Source organism: Carassius auratus, chromosome 28 (assembly GCF_003368295.1).
Source record: "Carassius auratus strain Wakin chromosome 28, ASM336829v1, whole genome shotgun sequence".
In the NCBI taxonomy this organism is placed as follows: Eukaryota; Metazoa; Chordata; class Actinopteri; order Cypriniformes; family Cyprinidae; genus Carassius; species Carassius auratus.
The window spans coordinates 18,837,544-18,853,101 of record NC_039270.1 but is presented as its reverse complement, the minus strand read 5'-3'; the positions used below and the strand labels follow the sequence as shown (position 1 = coordinate 18,853,101).

Sequence of the window (15,558 nt, the reverse complement as noted above, 5' to 3'; positions counted from 1 at the left end):
CTGTGGGAATTAGTGGGCGTGGCTCATTATACTATTAGCAAAACGTCATAAATGGTGCGTGCTCTGTGCAACCAAAACTGCATTTTTATGCCATCATATGGCAATATGAAACAGCGTTTTTCTTGCACACTAAAAATCTGTCAGATACAGCATCATTCATGTATTTTCACAAGTTATTTTACGGAGTTTTTAATCACATTATTTTGCGGCACAAGTACGATTTAAAATGGATGCAAAGGCGATTAATGTATATAATGTATAATTCTTGCAATATGTGTGCCTCTGTTGGCACGCGTGCTGTAGGTTGCCAACCCCTGATCTTAATTGAAGTAAGAGGTGAACTCACTGAAGAGAGGGGTGAGTAGTAGCTCATTAGCGTTTAAAGAGCCATTAACCAAAACGGGTCGCTGTGAACAGAGCTGATTTTGACATGGTAAAAAGGTGTTTTTTCACAACCACTAAGGAATTTTAACCAAAATATATTATAGACATTCCAGGAATACCCTAAAGAAACATAACTTTTTATTTACGAAAATTATTACCCGATGTCACCTTTAACATTTCCAATTGTGGCGTTCGCCATCCACTGGTTGGTGATGTTTGTAAATGCCCCACTTAAAGACACCACTGTGCGAGTGCATGGTCAGCAGTGTTGCCAGATCTCACGAGACCAATAAGTAACCAGGCCTGTGAAAACAAGCGACTTTTTCTACGGAACCCCCCTAGGTTCTGGTAAGAAAAAAATAAATAAACTGTGTGCATGGTTTTAAAATTTGTGGGGACGGATTTTATACTGTGGGTACAAATTGTCAATTTACTTCCATGTGGACAGATTGGTAAACTGTGCACAGTTTTACAAAACTGCACAAAGGTTACAGTTTATTTATTTTCTCCCCCCGAGCTTCAGGACAATGACCACAAGAGGGAGTTAAACCACCTTAAAACATTATTTAACATTAGAAAACTGATGGGATATCAGATATAGACTGATATACCGAGTACATTATATACACAGTAAACATCTGATAATTAAAATTTGCACACACAAATAAACCACCTGAATTCACAAATTCTTTATAATTGCATAATAAAAACTCTCCTACAGTCCAGTCATTCACCATCAGTCGCAACTCGCGCACATTTATTTAAAGTTTACGCCACTCACTGACGACGTTTGCCTAACCAGAAATAAAAAACAACATTGCCCTGCTCTGCCTCTGATTGGCTAGTACTCGTTGCCATCTGGGTCAGAGCCAATTAGAATCAGGATAAGGGTGGGAAAAAACTCTGCTGTCTCCTGTGTGTATGGGGAAAAGGGAGGGACAGAGAGATCAGGCTAGAACTCCTACGTTTAAATAACATATAGAAAACATCTGCTTGATAACTTATTATGGAACTGGGAACAAGCCCAAATAAGCAATTACACTTTAGAAACAAGCCGAAAAAAACGCGACCTGCGACTACCAATATTTGTAAGTGACTTTACAGAAAAACAAGCCCAAAGTCACGTATTATAAGCGGACTTGGCAACACTGATGGTCAGCGCTGCTCCATAAAGTTTGCGTTGCAGAGTTTCTGCACATTGTAGCAGGACTCATTTCAATGATCATGTGAAGAGAGGCTTTCAGTGCGAGCGCTTCGGATGTATATAATGGGTAAAAATAGGTAATGTATATAATAGATACAAATTGTTAGCCTGAATGCACTGTAAGTCGCTTTGGATAAAAGCGTCTGCTAAATGCAAAAATGTAATTAAAAAAATTAAATTAAATTTAAAATTATTTTTCAATTTAAATTTACATTTAATTTAAATTTAAATTAATGTAGAACCTAGTTACACAGTCTATGGAGTATACCTGCTTCAGCACAAGCTCGGCTCTGTGTTCATCATCATCTCTCTCTTCACATCAGTTCACTCAGTCTACTGTTTGAGTACATGCATTACTCCGGGATATTGGTTTGTTTGAACGTAGAGGAAGTGTCAGCCACATTAAAAAAGTTAACAGCTTAAGTCACTTGTGGATTAATGCGTATTAGAGATGCGAACCGTTTAAAACGATTCAGTTCGATTTGGTGAACTGGTTCAAAAAGATCCAGTTACATCGAATGATTTGTTCGCAAACCGGACATCACAAACTGCTTTGTTTTGAACTGTCTTATAACAGACAAGGAAGAGAAGACAATGCTGAATAAAGTCGTAGTTTTTGCTATTTTTGGACCAAAATTTATTTTCGATGCTTCAAAAAATTCTAACTGACCCTCTGACGTCACATGGACTACTAAGATGATGTTTTTCTTACCTTTCTGGACATGGACAGTATACCGTACACACAGCTTCAATGGAGGGACTGAGAGCTCACGGACTAAATCTAAAATATCTTAAACTGTGTTCCGAAGATAAACGGAGGTTTAAAGGGTTTGGAACGACATGAGGGTGAGTTATTAATGACATCATTTAGATTTTTGGGTGAACTAACCCTTTAATTGTTTACACGTGCTTTTTGATTAATACAATTTAATTTAACCATACAAAAATAAAAATAAAAAAATAAAACTGAAAAAAAAAAACGGAATCCAAAAAAATTAAAACAGAAATAATGGAAAACTTTAATAGGTTTAAAAGATTTAATAGGGCCTACAAAGGGTAGAGATATTGATACTTAGCATATTAAATCTGTGTATTACTTTAATGAGCTTTTTCTTTTAACAGTTTTAAACCTCAGTTACTGTGCACTCTTGAAGAGAGATTCATAGTTTTGGACGTAACCGAATATGACACGCTGTTTGAACACTGAATGGAGGATGACAGACAGCTGCAGCAGGGAGAAGAGTTTATGTGAACTTTAATTTAATGACTTCAATATTAATTTGTACCTCACATGCTATGGACCATCTTCAGAACACTTGAAATATGTCCACGAAAACTTTTTGGTGCTTTATAATGTTGGTGCTTTATAATGTTTTTGTGGCTTTTGTGAGGCTCAACAATAACACAAAATAGTATACACTGTATCGGATTTATTGATCTCATCTGACCGATAACCGATCTGCATAAAATAGCAGTATCGGAGCCGATACTGATCCTGAGTATCGGATCGATACATCCCTAACATAAACACCATTATACAGCATCAGTGTTCTGCTTCAAAGGGAAATGTCTCAGCTTACGTATGTAACTGAGACCTAATCAACACGTACACGTGAGTTTTTCCTTCTTTCTCTTCCTCCTCATGTAGGAGCGTACACACAATGTCATGATGCAACCATGATGCAGCATCTCGTAACCTGCATAACCTTAGACCAGTGGTTCCCAAACTTTTTTCAGCATGCACCCCTTTCTAGTGTTTGGCACCTGTCAAGCACCCCCCAACACCTTACTCTGGTTAGATTTCAAATTTTTAATTGCAATAACTAAATACAAATATTCACTGTAAATTAGAAAACATAATAATAATAATAAAAGATCACTTCCTTTTTTGTTAGATGGATGGGCCTGCATGTTTGCACACAGATCATATACATTAAATATATATGATATATACATATAAATATTTAATTTCTTTAAAGCCCGTTTTTTAACCTGGATTCACGAAACATTCTTAAGAAGAAATTTATTCTCAACTTCCATTTTCTTATTTTTTAATTTTGGAAAAAACTTAAGGATATTTTGTATTCCCAAAAAAATTCATCTTAAGAATATTCTTATCTTTTCTTAAGATTGTTGAAGATAATCTTCTTAAATTTAGGACAGCCCCAGACTTGTCTTAAATCCAAATAATAATAATTATTTAATGAATTTATTGGGTTATTTGAAATTAATTGTTATATTTGAACATTACAGCAACAGCTACATATAATACATAGGAGGACTAGAGATGTGCACAAGTTTTCTGAAGGGACAGCGATGACTGTTAATGTAAACATGATCGCTCATGATTAGCCCGTGTGTGACGCTGCTTTTTGCTGACTTCAAAACTCATTAGCAACCCTGAAACGAGTCAGGGTTAATTTTAGCTTATTAATACATCATCTTTGGCAATATTCGGTGCATATGAGTGCGCAGGATGCATTTGCTGTAGAAGCGCGGACTAAAATACCGGAAGCGTTCTCTCAGATGAAAGTGCAAAAACACGACATATTGCTGCACCTTAAGATAGGCTATTTTAAAAGTAACTGTTCAAAAACAGGCCGCATTAAAAACATGAAGCTGAGCGCCATTCAAAGTCGCAACAAAAATATACAGTCTGGGGCGTGCTTATGATCATGATTATTAGGGTAATCTACAGGAGTGAGTTTAGCAGCAACATGTATTTATTCAGATAACGGGTGTTAATTTCTTCTTAAGAAAAAAAATTAAGATGTTCTTAGGAATATATTTGAGAACGTTTTAATATTTTAATTTATTTCTTAAGAAGATTTTTGTGAATCCGGCCCCAGGTGTCCATTCTGTTGATAGTAGTAAGTGAAAAAATGAACGAATTATCAGTTAGCACCTAATATGAACTAAAAGAACAGGGCGGGGCTATTGTGACACAAACGTGCTTGTAAAATGAAATTATATCAATTGTAATTTATACAGTAATGTAGTGTGTAATGTGAAATGTGAAATTTTATTTCTTAATAAAACCTTTGCATGTAAAGTTTACCTCAGTTAAATACATAAAAAAAATAAAGAGCGATCTTTTTCCCCGCCATTACAAACATTCTCTTGCGCACCCCTGGTGGTCAGTCTGCGCACCACTAGGGGTGCACGCACCCCAGTTTGGGAACCACTGCCTTTCTCTTGTCGTTGTTTCTTGTCATTGATGAGTGATAAGTTAACAGCAATAAAGCAGAAAAATCACATTTTTATTTAAGTGTGTAATGAATAAGAAAAATCTCTTACGCCATAGTGAGAGGTTCATCCATGCTGGTTTGCCAGTGGGGGTGAATAAATTATGACACTGCTGCTGTGATTAAGAAATCAAAAGTGAGTACATTTTCTGTTTGTATTTAATATAGTCATTTATCACATAATAATTCACTAATTACTGTACCGACCATCAGGGCAACCACATCTAACATGCCTCCATTTATTTTGAATAATGAAATTAAGCGAAGATAAGGAAAGTTTGTTGATAAAAGTGCTTCCACTTGGTGATAAAACAATAAACAATTAAAACATAATTAATTTCGGATTACAAGTGTTCAAGTTTTTGAATGAACCAGGTTTAAGGGTGTGACACGAAAGTAAGCAAGAAATGTATGATGAAGTTGCAAATGTTCATGTTAACCCTTCAGAGAGTGAAGAAAAGTGTTTTTTTTTTTTTCTTGGTTCAGGTTTGGCTGGTGGCACGATTATCTACTTATTTCGAAATTCAATAAAGGGGTGAAACTCTGTTGGGAGTAACAGTAATGTTTTAAGAGCTATTACTCTTTAAATATTCACTTAATAGTGACTGAAGCTATTCACAAAACATTTTAGTTTGATTAGTCCTCATTCATTATATCTACCTGCTCATAATGGTTTATACTTAAATTAAATTTGAATTAAATTAACTTTAGATTAATTAAATATAAATTAAATTTATGCATTTAGCAGACACTTTTATCCAAAGCAACTTACAGTGCATTCAGGCTAACTTTTTTTTTTTACCAAACATATATTATACTTTTTGATGAAGAATTAGCATACTTTGATATTAACTACCTGCACAAATGTGTACTTATTTTTAGTGTATATTTGTAATGCTGTTTATTTAATTCTAATAAAATTTGTTCATGTTAGATCATTAATTTACAGCCATTACATTTGTCTGGATCACTCAGTGTTGTGTGACTTACATGTTATAAAAATGGTTTGCTTTTACAATATTGACACTATACTAGCCGAAGTTATGAACATTTCTGTATAAAATAAAACGACTGATTCACAGCAGTCTGCTATAATTTCTTCAAACGTTATGTGGCAGTTAAGGATAGTACTGCTAGTATCTGGTGAGGAAAACATTTGACCCTCCCATATTAACATTATATATATAAGTCCACAGAAAGGCAGAACTGACGCATCATTGTCCGTAGTATCATGCATATCAATCATTTAAACTGATTTTCATTAAGGAGTATGGGTTCACATTCTGATGTCTTAATTTGTAGGGTCTTAATTCATCAAAGTTCTAATGCAACTTTTTACTGTAATGTCAATAGACTGAATAAGAAAAAGGCAGCTTTTATGTTGACAGGGGCACTTCACAGGTGAAGTGAGGTAAAGTTATAAGAGCTAAAAATAATAATAAAGTGGATAACTGCAAGAAAAGGCAGGTATTATTACATATTCTGTACCCTCCATTTTCTGTAATGTTGATCACGCCCTCTGACTGTGTGTCACTACACTCACAACTCCAGTTACAGCTTAAAAACTGTACATTTCATTATAGAGCACACAAACAAGCATACACATTCTCACAATCAAGCCAAAGACATACCTTGCAGTCTTTGTCTGAGCTCTTGAGTGCTCTGTGTCGTAATAAAGTACTCCAACAAAACTTGAGAAGTTCAACCTCCACAGGTCCTGCTTGAACAGAGAAACTGTGCTTCACAGTAACATTAAAAGATTTAACTACATTTAACATGCACAGAACCATCGATCCAAACAAGTTGTGTATTGTTTAAACTTTAAAGTGAGCTAAAATGGCGGCGTCTGAAAAACAACAGCACATTGTCCTCTTCTCTTCCTCTTTCACTCTCTGTCGGTCCCGCCCAAAACAGGCTGAACAGTTAAAAACAAGTATAGAGGTGTGTTCGACATCGACTGCGGCTGGATGCAACCGATCGGCGAGAGTAGCCGCGTGCAGGTGGGGAGGAGCTGCAAGCGGAGATATGAAGCCGGACACGTTGTGGCTCCCGTAGTTTGCTGCAATTACGTCAGTCATGGCAGATCACGTGGCGATTGCTTACTTAATCGCGTTTAAATGTGTGTATAAATGGTGTTTTGGAAAAAGAAAAAGAAAAAAAAACTGGTGTTTTAGGATGGGTGCCTTCCGAAACAAGATACCATATTGGATATATACTTTATCAGTATGACATGGGTGTTTCTGCTCATACAAAATGATAAAAGTAACCTATAAAAAAATTCCCTGGTGGGTATGTGTTTTAAGAAGGTTTCAGCAACAAGATTTACAGTACACTCCAGCTGAGCTCTTTTTAACATTTTAAACATAACACCTCTGATTTTCATATACAGAAAAGCACAATTCTGTTGGATTTATATTGTGATTTAGACCAACTATTTGAAAGTGAACAGAATGTTGTCAAGTTGTTAAGTTGAAGTTACAGCAAGTTGTTAGCAGTTTGCTAACCACATGCAGGTGAAGTATAAACACAGCTAAATAAACTAGAGAATATGAAGAAACCAAACAAATGGAGGAACATAATGTATTATGTATCATTTGTATAGGAGCATTTATGACCACATTAGATTGTATGCTTTTTAGATTAACATTTTAGTTCTTAAAAATGCTCATTTGAATAGGTTATGCTGCTGAATACTGTAAAAGGTCTGTATAAAAAAGAAAGTCATGCAAAATAAACATACACAAACTTTATATTAACAATAAAGTAAATACAGTAAAACAATATTTAATAAATATGATTTATAAGATGAAGACGACTTAAAAACGCATTGAACTGTTTTAAAAGTCCATATGAGAATTTCTGAAACTGAAGCGGACTCGCAATAAACTTGAAACGCACGTCATCTGTGTCATCAGTGAATCCAGCCAATCGTGGATCAGTTGTGTCGTCATCAGAACCTGTGCAGCCGCTCTTCAGAAGCTGCGCTGGCTGAGTTCTCCGGCTACTCTCGAATCGCTCTCGTGGTACTTTGACGGCACACGTCACAGTCACGTGGCATCAGCGCTGTATCAAGTCGGACAAAATTTCTAACCGGCATGCACTGCTTCAAGTCAGCCGACGATCGGTTTGCGCAAAACTGCATGAAGTCGAACAAGCCTTAGGTCTCTGCAGGAATGTAATGGGATTTACCAGATTAGGGTGTTTTTAGACCATGATACCTGATTGGCTGACGTCATAGTGACGTAGTTTAGGGGTGGGGTTAGGTAAGGGGGATCATTTTGATTGTATGATTTAGAAACACTCAGCAGTTTTAAAACACCCACAAAGTCATAAATGCCCACTTTTGCTCTGCAGGGACCTAAATCTCGTTAAAAATGAACTTAAAGAAGCAAATTTAGAATGTATCTATAAAAATGAACTTTATAAAATGATTACAAAAAGAAACAAAACAAAATCCAGGGTGAGAAGTATGAAACCGCTTGGATAATGTTTAACTGTAATGTTACTGCTGACATCAGCAGAAATATTTAAAGGTAACAGAGTCCATAAAGGTGACATGGTGATAGATTAAGTATGAGATGGGAGGAAAACCATATTCTTGCTTTCTCTCGCAAATGTTTTGAGTTCTCCATAGAATGCGCTTCTGCTTTAAAAGATCACAAGTTTTTCAAATAAACAGAAGTTACAGTGAATCACAAGTCTTGTGCAAGTGAACAAAAGACCATTTTAAAATGTTTATGTATGTATGTGTGTGTGTGTGCGTGTGTGTGTGTGTGTGTGTGTGTGTGTGTGTGTTTGTGTAGGAGCTCTGTGAGTGACACAAATTCAATTGCAATTCAAGATGCAATTTCACTGCCTGAAAACCATGTCTTAGTGTTTCAAAAGCATTAAATCAACTTTATTGTGTTTCATCTCAGAATTTCAAATAAATTATCGTAGCACCAGTGAAAGTCAACCAGACTCTTTTTCAGTGTATGTCACACGTAAATGTTCGAAAAATAAATAAAAAAAGTCACCTATTCATCATTTTTTTCTGTTCTCAGATATAAATCCCAAACAAAATGAGATATTTTCACAAAATTTGACACACATAAGTATGGTCACACTCTGAGGACACACAAACAATTGGCAAGAAAATGTCACTCAGCCCTCTCTGCTGTGATTGGTCAGATGGAGCAGTCCTTTGTGATTGGTCCACCATGTACAGTGCATGTCGGAAACAAAAAGCCAGTTGCCTTGACAGTAGTTATAAGAAGTTCTGATCTTTTTACCGACTCTGACCTTTGAGTCTCGTTCAGCAAAATGAACAAATCTTTTTTCGAAAAATTTCGTTCATTTTTATCAAATATAATTAAAATTTTATGTGTTACTTCCCTAATGTCTACTAGTACTTATTCAAATGTTGATCACACTACAAACAATACAAAACTATAATGCTATAATAAACAGAAAAGATGAATTCATAGTTTACCTCGCTATTCAATGATTAGCTCAGCTCAACAATTTGAGACCAGAAACGCAGATAATTATGACTATGCACCCATTCGCAAGGAAGCTTGTAAATTAATTTCTCTATCCAATGCTGTCACGTCACGTGACAAAAGAAAGAATAGGTAAAAAAAAAAATATACAGTGTTTTTATTATTAATATTATTATTATTATTAAACAATACAAACATTAAAACGTTAACAGCCCTGGACACTTTTTTTTTTAGATTAGATTAGATTCAACTTTATTGTCATTATGCAGATTACAAGTACAGAGCTAATGAAAAGCAGTTAGCATCTAACAAGAAGTGCAAGAATATAGTGTTTATATACATATAAGTGCAGAGTAAGTGAAGCTATGATTTACAGAATGTACAGTGGAGTTGCTATATACAGTATTGAGCAGAGTATTGTGACGAGTCAGATAGCTGCCTCCTCCCTGATTGTACCCCGTCCTAAATCGCTGCACTACACCAGGCTCCCGACAGGAGTGAGTGTGTGAGAGGAGGGGCGCTGGACGAGTCAGGGCTGGCGGCATGTGATGGGGCACACCTGATGTAAATGGAGCCTTATCACTGCCGCTGTATAAAAGCCCAACGCGCCTTTCCTTGGGAGACCGGTCTCTTCCCCGTGCACACACTGGTGTCCTTGTGGGTCCAGGAAGGGTGCGATGAGGGACTCCCATGCCGCAAGAGACATGAGCTGCCGGACCCGTGATCTGGACAAGAACCGCACCCGTTTACACGCCCATTGCAAGCGCCACGAGAAGGATGCCCCTTACCTGGACCCTTCCTCCATTTACACTGCACGACCCACACGAACCCAGCATCACAATGAGGACACCAGATCCCCTGTTTATTTTGGACACTTTTCCCCTTTGGCCACTTTTATTGCCTCTTGTTTTATTTTCTGATAATAAAAGCTTCTTTGAGGGCTGATGCCACGCCCCCTTATGTCTGTCGTTTGCTCCTCCTGCCACAGTATATACAAAATATAAATAAGAATGCAATGTAGGGATTATATGTACATTATGAACATCAGCAATGTCAGCAACATAAGAACAATGGTAATAAATACAGTTGGATGTGTGTGTAATGAGTTTGCAATAGTATTGTTAAACAATGTATTCTATGCAAAGTAATCGGTATTGCAATAATATTTTATAGAAATAGTTTACTGTGCTATGTACAGTAACAACGTTAGATAGTTTACAGTGTGATAGCTTAAACATTGTGTAGTCCATGCAAAATATGAATAGTGCAAATAATGTATGTAAAGTACTGTGACCAGTGCAGTAAAAGAGCAGGTGCAGGTTAGATTGGTGGTGTGGTGTTCAGAAGTGTCACAGCCTCAGGAAAGAAGCTCTTCCTGAGCCTACTAGTGTGAGAGCGTAGGCTCCTGTAACGCCTACTGGATGAAAGGATGGTAAAAAAGTCCATGGTGAGTATGAAAGGCGTCCTTGATGATGTTTCTTGCCCTGCCCAGACAGCGCTTCTGATAAATGTTCTCAATGGAAGTTAACTGGGTGCCGGTGATCCGTTGAACAGTTTTCACCACCCTTTGGAGTGTTTTGCGTCAGATGTGGATATGCTCTCAATGGCCCAGCGGTAGAATTCAGCAAGGATCCTGGGACTCAGGTGAACTTTCTTAAGCCTCCTTAAGAAGTTAAGGTGCTGCTGTGCCTTTTTGACCAATATTAACGTTATGTTGTATAAATAGTGAAGCGTATTCTATATGAAATTATGAGTTGAATCCCATTGATTAAAAACTTGCTATCAAATGCGTCACTCTACTGGTCATCTTCAGTGCGTGCAGCTCAAAACAGAAATGCAGAACATTAACTGTTAACGCTTTAGGCTAACGTTATAATGAGAGCACTATTGTAAAAAAATAAAAATAAAATAAAATTGTTAATTGTTATGGTTTCACCGATGTTAAGTGTTAGCTATCTGTTAATCAAAAGATAAAACGTTTTTTTTTTTTATCCTTTTGATTGAGTAATTATGTTAGTTGACTGTTTGACTTGACTCTTGTTCATGATTCAAAAATTCCGATTCGACTATGAAAATCCTTAGTTGGGGACACCCCTACCTCACACTCACAATTAGGTATCCTTATCTTTAACTATAAAATAAAAACGTGCAAGGATGTTTTGAGATTTTTTTTCAATCTGCAACGTGAAAAATGTACACAATGCTACAGCTGCATATAATTTCTGTTTTATAATAGACAGTGTACTGAATAAAACTAAACATATGCACACAACTTTTTAGCTCATAAGTACTGGAGGTTTAAATTTTTTCTTGACTGATACACACAAACACACATTCACACAATAGCCTACATTTCAGAAGTGTGTGCGTCGGGCTTTCGCAGCGGCAAATGGTTTGATAGCATCCTCGAGTTCGACTTTTTCAGCAAGTTCGTGCTCAATTGTTGCTATTCTATTAAGTCTGTCTTGTGTCATTGTACTTCAGAGATAATTTTTAATCAGTTTAAGCTTTGATAAACTGCGTTCTCCAGAGCTCACAGTGACAGGGAGAGTGAGAAGCACTCTCAATGCTACAAAAACATTTGGAAAAATTGATTCCATCCCTTTTTCACAGATGAATTTAAGCGCATGCAGTGGTTTAGATCCAGCAACCAGGCGTCTACCCAAAGCAGTCAGCTCTTCAAACAATTCATGCCCATCAACATCCCGTGAGTCTCCATGAGTCAGGGCCTTTTCCGGTCTTAAGCAATCCTGAAGAACTATTGTATTCTCCTTTTCTTTGAGAGATGCGATGTCATATAGAAATCCAAATATGCGCCCATGGTCTCGAAGCAGCGAAAATTGCTCTTCCACGGAACGGATGGTACAGTCGAGCACTTGGTTAAAGAAACCAAGTGTTGTTGTTTTTTTGTGTCCATGACAGGTGTATCCTCTCCTTCATAAGGAAACGTTTTCTTTCTTTTTCGTTGTCGTGCTGCACTTTGTGGAGGGAAGAGGGCCTCTGTTTCAAACTCATCAGCAAAATTTTCTTGCGCTGGACAACACTCTGTCAAAATTACTGTCTGTGCGGTATTCCACAAGGAATGTTGCATGTGGAATGTCAATGTTCATTTTTGAATATACATGAAAGTGTTTTGCACACATATACTAACTGATGCTGCTCTAAGTGGGGTGGGGGTAGGGCGCGGCAGGAATTTTTATACTAAATTTAAAGTTTAATTTAAATTTATACGAGTGAAAAAAAACGCTGTTGATATTAGTGCAATAATTGTAACCTAATGTAAAACAAATAAATTAAAAATTCTCTCTCTCTCTTTCTCTCTCCCTTGATACCCTAGACGGCTGCCTAGTTCACCTATAGGCACGTGCCGGCCCTGCTTCTAGTCCGCCTGAAGTCCACAATGATCTCTTTTGTCTTCTGGGTGTTTAGTTTCCAGGTTGTTGGTGGCACACCACACAGCCAGGTGCTGCACCTCATCTCTGTAGGTGACTCATCATCATCTTTGATCAGACCTACCACCATGGTGTCCTCTGCAAATTTGATTATGGTGTTGGAGCCATAAACAGGAAAGCAGTCATGGGTGAAGAGGGAGTACAGGAGAGGGCTCAGTACGCAGCCCTGTGGCACACCAGTGTTCAGGGTGATGATGGATGATGGGAAATTATATAACGGAGACTGAGGTCTGTTAGTCAGAAAATCTAGAATCCAGTTTGCAGATGGATGTGCTGATTCCAAGCTGACTTAGTTTGGAGATCATCTTGGAGGGGATTACAGTATTAAATGCAGATCTGAAATCAACGAACAGCATTCTCATATTATTTTGACAGTCCAGGTGGGTGAGGGCAGAGTGAAGTGCCGTTGGCATTGAGATGGTGTCTTCTGTTGACCTATAGCGGCGATAGGGAAATTGGAATGGTTCTAGTGTAGCAGGGAGACAGGATTTTAAGTGGGATGCAAATAGTTTCTAAAATCACTTGGCAATGATGGGGGTGAGTGCAACAATAGAAAAGATTATATGGATTGTAGCATACCAACTCCAGCCAGATTCTGATGATGAAACGGTTAAAGTGGTTGATTGAAAAGAGACTGATTCACAAGCACGACTGGAGTAATACATTTCTCAGTGGTAAGTGTCAAGTGTTGCCAAGTGGTAATTATGGGATGTGATCAAACAAATTTACTGTCCCAGTGTAGGATAAAGCGTCTTCTCAAAATGATGTTAACCACATAGAAATTTTACTGTGTTTTACACCTAAAATGTGGGTGAACATTATGCATCTGTGTTACTCGCCCATGAGTGAACATCATTCATATCATCTGGAAGAAAAGACAAACTTGCCGAAGACCTCAGCTATTTGGGAGCACTTTAAATTGAGTGAGGGCAAGAGAGACACTGCTCCAAATATGCCATTTTCCTACCATAACAGCACTATTTTCTGTAAGTAGTACGCCTTTGAAAGTGACACACACATCTTTGGTGAATGGAAAATATAATGGCACGAGGCCTGGCGCTCACATACTCTTAGCAGAAGAAAGCAGATCAAGAGAGAGAGGGCAGAACTGTTTGTGGGCCTTTTTTAAAGTCTGAGACCGTTCAAGCCTCTTAGGAAGTGCTTCTCCAATGAGAAAATCAGAAATTCCAAGCAGGAATTTGGAAATACTGGTGAGTTTTACAACCCCTTTGTTTGAAAACCTGTTAATTTGCAATTTATGTAATTTATGTAACTGGATCAGAAATTGATATACAAACTAGTAAGGATTCTTAGAACACTAATATGTTGCATAGTGTTTTATGGTGTCTCCTTTATCTATACACCTTTTACCTATATATTTATTATTCTCAGGTAGGTAAGGAAAGTTCATCCTGGACAAAACTATAAGCATTCCAAAAGTGGTCAGTTCTTGCTTACGGCTCTTAAATTACTACTCTTGTAGACAATAACTTGTCAATAATAAAATACAAGTTTTATTAAAGTTAACAAGAGTTATATCAAAGTACAATAGTAAAGTTACAAAATCAAGGTATAATCAGCTGGTATCAGGCGTCGAAGGATACTGTGCTTGTTCAGTATCCGTCCGTAGAGTCTCTCTCTCAGTCTTTTATACACAGACGTCGAAAGCTGGTTCTTCTGATGTCATCACCTGGAGTGCTGCCAACTCCTCTGGAGAGGCTTTCAGTTGTTTACTTCGCATTGCTTTAGCCCTTTTCCTCTTCTTTTTCCTCTTAAGCATCTGTGAAATACACCTACTATATTGTCCATTTATCATAAGAACTATTTCAAATACGTAAGTGTGTCTACTCTAAATCAGTCGGTAGCACTTTATTTTACAGTCCTGTTCCCCATGTACATACTATGTACTTATTATAGTAATTACAATAACTATGTAATAACTAGGTACTAACCCTGAACCTACCCCTAAACCTAACCCTACCCCATGTAGTTACCTTGTATTACCAGAACTTTCTTAGATAAATACACTGTAAGTACACTATAAGTACATGTTAGTACACATACTGTAAAATAAAGTGCAACCAATCAGTCACTACATACATTTCATGCAAGTAAGCAGTTTTCTTAATGTTAGTGAAGTTACACAATACATTTTCTATATAGCATTAATCACAGGGTTACATCAGAATCAGAATCAGAAAGAGCTTTATTGCCAAGTATGCTTACGCATACAAGGAATTTGTTTTAGTGACATAAGCTTCCAGTACACCGAGACAACAACATATTGCACGTTTATAAGCATAAGTAGGGAACATTTAACTGTTCATGAGGTAGATTGCCTGGGGGAAGAAACTGTTCTTGTGCCTGACTGTTCTGGTGTTTGCGGCTCTGAGGCGCCGGCCAGATGGCAAAAGTTCAAAGATGGGGTCACTTGGATGTGAGGGATCCAGAGTGATTTTCTGAGCCCTTTTCCTCACTCTGGATGTATACAGTTCTTGAAGGGTGGGCAGGGGAGCACCAATAAACCTTTCAGCAGTCCGAACAGTTCTCTGTAGTCTTCTGATGTCTGATTTTGTTGCTGAACCAAACCAGACAGTTATTGAAGTACAGAGGACAGACTCAATGACGGCCGAGTAGAACTGTTTTAGCAGCTCCTATGGCAGGTTAAACTTCCTCAGCTGGCGAAGGAAATACAACCTTTGCTCGGCCTTTTTAACAATGGAGTCAATGTGATTGTCCCACTTCAGGTCCTGAGAGATGGTGGTTTTCCAGGAATCTGAATGACTCCACTG

At 37.5% G+C, this 15,558-nt stretch overlaps 1 protein-coding gene across 2 annotated transcripts in view; it reads right to left on the bottom strand.

Moving 5' to 3' along the window:
• The window catches only part of LOC113047095 (uncharacterized), a 43,218-nt gene extending 36,303 nt beyond the window's left edge, over positions 1-6,915 (bottom strand). The window contains exons 1-2 of one of the 2 annotated variants that reach the window (XM_026208351.1): positions 6,465-6,915; positions 4,886-4,949 (exon numbers count right to left, since the gene is read on the bottom strand). In XM_026208351.1, coding sequence (XP_026064136.1) covers positions 4,886-4,908 — 23 coding nt within the window. In that variant the 5' untranslated portion in view covers positions 4,909-4,949; positions 6,465-6,915. The remainder of the gene's footprint in view (positions 1-4,885; positions 4,950-6,464) is intronic. The other variant, XM_026208352.1, reaches the window with a different exon arrangement.
• Positions 6,916-15,558: the final 8,643 nt, after the last annotated feature.